The sequence below is a fragment of the Hyposmocoma kahamanoa genome, unplaced genomic scaffold (assembly GCF_003589595.1).
Source record: "Hyposmocoma kahamanoa isolate Upper Pololo Valley unplaced genomic scaffold, ASM358959v1 103, whole genome shotgun sequence".
Classification (NCBI taxonomy): Eukaryota; Metazoa; Arthropoda; class Insecta; order Lepidoptera; family Cosmopterigidae; genus Hyposmocoma; species Hyposmocoma kahamanoa.
Window position 1 is genome coordinate 4,417,191 of NW_020653344.1, and position 9,106 is coordinate 4,426,296.

General features: G+C 36.4%; 1 protein-coding gene across 1 annotated transcript in view; it reads right to left on the minus strand.

Annotated features, from left to right (window-relative positions):
- Positions 1 to 9,106, minus strand: part of LOC113238078 (AF4/FMR2 family member 4-like) — a 147,653-nt gene that overhangs the window by 63,758 nt on the left and 74,789 nt on the right. Inside the window, exon 8 of the mRNA XM_026474803.1 lies at positions 7,348 to 7,399. Within this exon, the coding sequence (XP_026330588.1) occupies positions 7,348 to 7,399 (52 nt within the window). The remainder of the gene's footprint in view (positions 1 to 7,347; positions 7,400 to 9,106) is intronic.

A 9,106-nucleotide genomic window follows, 5' to 3' on the forward strand; every position in this document is an offset into this window, starting at 1 on the left:
CGTGAGTGGCTGTCCATGACGTGATAGGATGCATACGTTATAGGTACACTGACCATCATCAATCCGTGTCTACAAAATCAAACTTGGTAATTAAATTTTTTTTTAAGCCGCAAACAGCGGTAATGACGAATTTAAGATAGAAGAAAAGAGGAGAGAAAGACGAGAATATCATTCAGTAAGTAAATATAAGGAGGTCAAAGTGAGCATCAGAGTGTGCACTTGGTAAGCTAGAGGACGTTTTTAAGTCGAAACTCCCACAGTGCCTGAAGACCTAGGTCTATAATCAATGTGTCCCAATGATCCTCACCTACGGTGCGGACGCTCACTAAGCGATGGAGCGTTCTATGCTGGGCATTTCTCTCGTGTACCGAACGTCGAAATTCGACGTAAAACGAAGGTCGATGACGTGGGTAATCGCATCATGAAGGTGGAGGTGGGCGGGACATTTGGCTAGACGAGAAAACGGACGATGGAACGAAGCAGTCACGGAATGGTGACCAAGAGGAGCAAAAAGTCCAATGGGCAGACCACCAGCCCGATGGTCTGACGATATCGTCACATTTGCGGAATCGCGCTGGATGCGAATGGCGCAAAAGCGAAAATATTGGCGCTATAAAGAAGAGGCCTATGCCCAGCAATGGGTTGATGTTGGTTGACCATGATGATGAAAATGAGCAGCCTTACAGAAGTCAAGAAGATAGCTGTGCTGGGCTGCACTGACAAAAGCATTAGAGAAATGTATACCGCAAAATGGTTTTGACTTTTGTTCTTCTTCTAAATTTCATGCGGATTCGCTATACCTATATTATATAGTTTACAGAGTACCAAAACTGTGGAAATAGTTTTTTTTCGATGCATTACAAAGTCCATTGTTACTTCTGTACAGGGTGGAGTACAATCGAAATTGCTTTTTGTTTTGACGATGTATTGTTAACAGATGGCATTGGCAGATGGGCTGTACTGCTAGGTACACGTTTAAAGTCCTGGTTGTTATGTATTTGTGTAATATTCTGAATGCTACAGCTAGGCCGCTTCTACGTTGTGGGAGGTTTTTATTTGTCATGTGTTTGACCTGTGACATGAAATAAAAAAATGAATTTTTGAGTGACAGAACGGAGTGGGAATTACCACCCTTTCGCATCGTTCAGTTAGCCTCTACAGTACAGTTAGCATCAAACACAGCAAACAGATTTTCTTATGACGGTAGAAATTTGAAATGTTGTAAGGTATATTTTCCCGTACGACAAAATGTCCCTAACGACATTTTAAAATTCGATACATCAACAAAATTATTACCTTTCTATCGACGGTGGAAATTTGAAATGTCGTAAGGGATATTTTGTCATAAGGGACATTTTGTCGTAAGGGAAAATGCCCCATACGACATTTCAAATTTCCATAGTCGGTATGTGAATTAAAGAAATACATCAGTTTTCGTCATAGCTCTAACAACCGAATTGAAAGAATTTACCGCCGTTATAATAAATAACCTTTCGTATAAAGGTTTTGTTTCACTGTAATGATTAGACTGGAATCTTATTATAGAAGCGCATAATTATATACATTGCCTCATAAATTAATTTGTGACTTTGTGTAAACGACTGTCAAAAACTAGCAGTTTATTTTTATTCCTCCTTCTAGCAATATACTGAAGAAAAAGTTTTTCAAAATTAAATAAATACAAAATAGGGCAAAGCATGACATAATGTGAGACGTGGTAATGATAGATAGATGGAGTGCAATAACCGAAAAGTGGATAATAAAACTTGAGACATCCTGGAGCAACACTGGTAGACGACATAGTCTAAGTGGCGGGCCGTAGACAATAATAGTAATAATCTTAATAATGGCAGATAAGCACCAGGGCTCCATCACTCGCTCAAGGTTACACGATAAGCGCCTACCGCTGAGTGCGCCGATATCGGCGCAAGCGCTCATACAAGTCTTTCATTTGTGAATATTCGGCTCCGCACGACTACACACGGCGGACAACGTTATTTTCACCTTCTTTTCTCCTCGTAGTGTCATTCGTCAGATTTAGTAGGCTATTATTGCGAAGGTATTTTCAATTTTGTATGAGAGTGATGTATTTGTTGTATAGTAACTATTGAGTAATTTGTGCAACCACAGCAATTCTCAGAATGCCAGAAGCAACGGAATTCACTCCGGGGCGCTACCCAGAACACCCAGACCAATTAAGAAAAGTTCATTTGCCTACCGGGAATTGAAACTCACAATCCAAAGCCTTAGTGCAAAATTTTAGATCATCATAGTTGGATAAGACTGTCGCATGATCGTAGTGGATGTTAAATACTAAGGGAGGCATGGACGTGGCTTAGACCCATCAGAAGTGATGATGTAATAAACTTACTGAAATATTAATGTAAGACCGTTTCATAAAAATGGAAGTAAACTAATTTGCTACTCTGAGAATCTAATAAAGGTTAAATGGTGCATTACCATCGTTATAATTTAATAGTGGAGGTAGTGGGGTATAAAATATAACCTACCGTTTTGAGCCAGCTCATTCCTTGGCAGAGCGTCGAGCCATCAACGCCCGTGAGGACTCCTCGTAGAAAAGCGAAACGTGTGTTGGGTATATTTTTGGTGGTAGTATTTGTGACTGTAATTGCGCTTATGTTATTTATTTTTATAAAAGTGGTGGGTAAGAAAATTAACCCTTTGAGAAAAAAAAATATAAATAGTCAAATTGTTGAATCAAACACTAAAATTTCTAGTAAATTGATGATATACACTGCCTCTGTGGTCAAACGGTTATCATGCCGGACTGCTGTGTTCATGGCACCCGTGACACTGGGTGTCCCTTGTGCGGGGCTAAGAGTGTGTTGCGTTGCGTTATGCACTGTTTACTAAACGATGTGAAAACACGAGTCCTAAAAATTTTCACTATAGAAAAAATAAAACACAAACTTACATTGAAATTTTATATATAGATTTTTTTTATATCAACTGAACTAAATAAAACACGTCTCTTCGTCGTATCTTCTACGATATACATTTTTCAAATGGCTTTAACGAATTCTGAAATAAAGCCAGTATCTTCTCTTCTCTGCTTCTCGACCCAACCAAAATGAACCGTATTAGTAAGGGAAAATGTTTAATTCAAGCTGAGGCAGTATCGACTCTTGACGCGATGTCGTGTCGATACGTCTGGTGACTCCCTTAACCTTGGCCGGGTTCGTGTAGTAGCAAATTAATTTACCTCCATTTTTATTAACACGGATTTCCGCTAACGCCTGAATCTATTTATTATTCAAATAGAGTTATTGTTGATGAAACCAATTAGACACCAATATCTACAAATAACCAGATTTCTGAGCGTTAATTGTGTTATAATACGATAATAATAACTAATTAACTGAAAAAACTCGATTTTAACAATGGCAACATTTTTTCTTATCGTTACCATAATTACGTTCTGAGCTTGGTACAAATAAATTTAAATAATTACATAGTAAAAACTAAAGTAACAAGTTTAAAACAAAACCATTAATTTAAATATCAAATTACATAACGCTCAAAGGAATCCTCTCCTGTCAGATCGAAGGAAATTTTACTAAGTGTTCGATCTTTGTATTAATGGTTATAACAAATTAACTAGTGGAGTAATTTCACAAAATAAAATAAAATATGAATATCATGGTACAAACACATCATAATTTTCATTAAAAATCAATATTAGACATAAAAAAAGGATTTATTTCGGACATTCATTCTTAAGTTACTAAAATAATGCATGAGAACAGGGTTAGAATATTACAATTATTCTGTTTTTATATTACATATGCATTTGTTTCATGCAGATCTTTAGGACTCTCATCATGTGATAGCAGCACTTTTCACGTTTACGATATTAAGTTTTTGGATTAATATAAATTAACCTTTTCCGTGAAGGAAATAGGTTATTATCCAACCAACGCACTATAAATGCCACTACTGCGTCTCCTCGAAGGAGAATGTTTATTTTAGGACGGGGAGTTCACACGTTTTCCCAGCTCCGTGGTAGATTTGTGATGTTTTCTCTTATTAAGGGATATTTCTACTATACACTCGCAAGCGTACGTAATTTAGAAATTAAAGTTGTTGGTACATACCGCCACTCAATTAAAAAGCAACCGTTCTCCCACTGAGTTACCGCCGCTCTTAATCAACAATCAAACAGAATACACAAATGAAAGAGGCAACGAAAACTGTTTAAAATTTTTATCGTTTCATTGTATGAAATAAAAAACATCGGGATGCGCAAACGGCGTGTTGTATTTTTTGCTGGTTTTTTAATTTATAACGCCGCGTCACCGGCAGGTGGCGCTCTGCGATCTGTGCCCGCGATACGTATTAACTGCCTCTAGTGTCTCAATAAAATATCATGACCGAACACACAGTCCGATTGAAATGTATTTCGTAAACTGTTTTTGAATAAAACAGTGCCTGTTTGCGAAAGATTCGCGAGCTGCACACGTGCATTAAGTAGTGCGATCTGTTCGCATGCCTCTCGCGCTCATTCGCAGTCAAATTACACTGAAAGAGCAGCGGCCGGAGGAGCACTTTTGGTACAAAGTATTTCTTAGCATTTTGAATCTTATTTCCTAAAATAAAAAGAGGTACCGCGAGCAGTCGCGAGGTCGCGCGAGACTTGTAGCGACTAGTTCAAGGAGGCACCGTGCTAGCTCCTCCGGCCGCTGCGCACCTCGGCTCTTTCAGTGTGACTTGACCCTTAATAAACAGCGCGCGTGCATCGCACATGCAGCGCATTCGCCAGCAAATATACACACCAGCAGATTTAAAGGGAACACTAGTAAAATCTCTAAAATATTGCAGTATTTTTACAAAAGTGGTATTTTTACTTTTTCATTTTAGGTGTAAAAATTGTCGCAATTTATGTTAATTTCCTACCAATACAGGTTATTCGATGGACTTGAGGTTGGTTTTGCGTTCTTGTAAATGTTATAAGCTTATGTTATATGTATAGTTGAAAAGCTTTTTTTTTATTTAGATCGATTTAATCAATGTTTTATTGCAAATTTTTAAATTTTCATTTTATATTATATATTTATATCGTATTTTGTCAAAAAATTACAAACGCATTTTGTTTTATTTCGATTTTTTTTTTCAATAAAGTGTCTGAGCTGTGTAAACAGACAGCATGTGACGCGTTGTATCTGTTTAAACATTACAAAATAATGAAACAAAATACGCGCAATATCGTGTGACATCAGTGGTAGGGATGGTTCTCAATTGAGACGGTTAGAATCTTTGCGAGGCCAAGTACGCAGGATTTCAATTTCTAATTTACGTACATTTTGCATATTGAAGAAAGTTCACAGCACTTAGAGAACGTCGCGGACAACGGATTAAACTATCTCTTTAGAGGAGACCCATTCCCAACCGTGGGACAATCTAAATACATTTGTGCGTATTCTATATTTTCAAATTATATATTACCAACAACAATTCGTCAAAGAACTGACGGCTGTAGACAGATATTTGCGGCTAAAACCGATTCTCAAACCAAATAAAGTCGACCACTCTATTAAATAGCCTCTTAATAATTCACTACGGCTTTTGTTTAGCTACAATCAACTTTAACACCGTGCGAAATGAATTTTAAAAACGTTATTTTGCGTCACAAACGCTAAGTATTACATAACAATGTTGCGCTCCATTGCGAACATGAATATTGTAATGAACGGTTTTCAAAAGATTCATGCTATAAATTAATCCACTCAGTTTACAAATATTACTATAATTTACGTACACAAATGTGTTAAGGCGCGAACAAATCTGTTCTATCGAGTTCTCAAATAATATCATTTTACAATATGATGCGCAAAAATACGTTTACAAAAATATCAAGGCGTGAACAAATCTGTTCTATGGGGAGCTCAATGACACTATTGTTAATGTCATTTTACAATTTTGATACGTAAACTTACGTATACAAAAATACTAATGTTTAGAGTTTTTGTGTTTTATTTTTAACTGACTTCAAAAAAGGTGGAGGTTATCAACTCGACTGTATGTTTTTTGTATGCATGTTACGCGATAACTCATAAAATTTGTAAACTGATTTTGATGATTCTTTTTTATTGGAAAGAGGGTACCTCAGAAGTGGTCCCATTTAAATTTATACGAAAATATTCCACCTCTAAGTGGCAAAGTAGGGGATAAATGACTTTTGAGGTCGGTTTTTTTAGTACCGATATTACGATATCAATAGCCAAGCTAACTTCTTTTTGAGTTATTCGACAGCAGTCTAACGGTATGGAGTTATTCAAATTCAAATATTTAATTATAGATGTTCACTACACCCAGGTTATATGTTTAAGGAATTTAGCCTGGGCCCAGCTATGATACTTGCTATAGCGATGCACGATTAAGAATGATTTTGATATTCGACTCATTAGTAATTACTAATCCTGTCATTCGAATGATAAATTAGTAACCTACTAATTTTCGTACTCGAATGACCTACTACGTACTAAATAATCATTCATTAGTAATCCAAAGATTTCATAAAGCATTTCTGCTTAGCGTGGATGGTTCCGAGATGTTCCGACATAATAATCATTCACCCGAGTAGAATGATTGTACTTGGAATAGACGTAGGCAAATGATTTGCCCATTCGAATGATTAGTATTAGTAACATTCAAAGGCGCGCAACGCTAACTTGCTACCGCCGCCATGCACTCTGCGCGTCAAGAGGCCAGTCTCTTTCGCATGATGGCACCAAATTCATCTATTCGTACATCGGCGAACATTCCAGAGGCGCAGCTGAATTTATTACCGGGGAAGATATTTCGCAATTTACATTTGGTCACATAAAGTCTACGAGTGTATTTTATATGAGGACTTTACGATATTCTGTCGACAAACTAACAGAGGATACTTTATATCATTCGTTGCCGTTTCAATCAGTTGCAAAATTGTCATATTAAAGTCCATGAGTACAGTTAAAAACAAGATGTGTGATAAGATCATATAGAGATAAACCCTCGAGTGGCAATGACGAGGCAGAAATTGTCACGTGTGATGGTTACCAACCTACCGGAGGTCTCAATTAATAAATTCCATATCTGTTAGCATCGAGGAACGGTTCTTTTACACACACTCCTAATCAATTTAACGCAAATAAAAAGGTAAATAAACTATTTTAATGTAGCTTCAATGTTTTTTTTCTACGGTTAACATAAATATAAATATGCGTCAATAAAATAATACACATCTAAATAAAAGTTTTCAGTTTTTTCCATTTCTGTTCTTCATAATACACGTATAGAATTCTTGGGGTTTGGATTTTAAAACATATAAAATGCACTTTTACTTACCGGGTTTAGGGGGAGGAGTTATGAGATCGTTGCTTGGAGTGTTTTCTTGCACCTATGACAAAAAAAAAACACATCAAAAAACAGATTTATGAAAGTGACGATTTCGAAAAATAACATTTTGGTAAGAAACCTCTTCTGCTTTTGTTGCTGCACGGCGAGGGGAGGGGTCATTTCATGACATACGTCGAATCAAATTTCTTGACGGGCGCAGTGGCAGTGCTCCTCAGGTCTTTGCGGTTTAAAGCTCTGAGCGGCACTGCAACTGTTATCGACAGGCGTGTGGCTTAACACTAGGCGCAAGACTTGTTTCTCGCGTCATTTAGTATCATTAAAAAATAAATAAAAAAATAACCGACCAGACGTTTCAAAAAACACTGAATTACTTTGTGGATTTTACTAGTCATTCCGCAAAATATGTGGTGTGTGTGTGTGTGTAGTTTGTAATTTTGATATCTCCACATCATAAATTCAAAATAATTAAATATTGTTGGTTGCTATAACAACTCTCCTCAACACCGCTTTAGTCGATAATAAGCTTAAAGCAAGGTCTAAAACAACCATAAGATATCCGAGTCTAATAATGAAACGTGTACACGCAAACCGAGTAGATGGTGATTGTTCTCGTAATATTAAATAGTAAACTTAAATCGAACTTGAAACTTTTGTTCACAAACTGCTAGCCTTGAACTAAAATATTTGCAAGGCTTCGTGTTTTGTTTCAAGAATTTATAAAGGTTGGAGCTCACATTTCAGCAAGCTCTAGCACTGCGTTTCATAATGGAGTTTTGCCATGATATTGTAGCGTATTTACGATCGTCCATGTAAAACTGTACCTCTGTACTGTACGGTGTTTATATAAAATTTTTGGAAAATTTTGTATTGAAATTTTTACAGCGCTCTAGCGCTGACGAAGCGCATTACAGTTTTCTATACAGAATATTTTATGCGGTTGCCAGTCGACTAACAACACATACTAAGGGTACGGACGTTTATTATGGACACACTGCTGAAGCACTCTGACAAGACCCATATACGTTCAATGTATTGCAACCTTTATTTTCAAAATAATATAACTAAAATAGGCATAAAGCAAATAAAGCAGAAACCAAAAGCTATTATTGAAATACCTATCCTGGAAAATGTTTGAATGACGTTATTTTATTGTACTGGATTCAATTATTTGATGTTATAATGAATAAAATATATTTACAATATACATTTAATTTGAAAAAAGAATGACTTGAATGATCTGTATTTGGTACGATAGTAAGTTCAAACCTGCAAGCATCCTCTCTGACTACCCCAACCCCACTCCCGCGTTTAGCGCTTTCATTAGTTGCCACGCAGAGTTATCACCATTTAGAACGATCTACTTACAAATGTTTATTTTTATAAGTAAAATGTGATGAATTATTAAAAGGAAGGATGGCATAAGTAGAATTATGTCAAACATATTTATTGGTACATTAGATACAGACAAATGTAATCCACGTTCTCTCCAATTGGAGAGGATGTGGGTTATATTTTTCTGTATCTAATGGAGCAGTAAACATGTTCGACGTAATTCAACTTATGCCATTCGTCCATGAGGGGTGCGATTTATACTATTACGGTGCGAGAACACGATTTTCACGATAGAAAAAAAAACACAAACTTATCTCCAAACATCGAGTTCTAAGGTTTTCGCGATTGTTACACATAGGAAATGAAACTATTTTTCCTAGTATTTGTACTCGCGTCAAAGAACATATAGCTGATG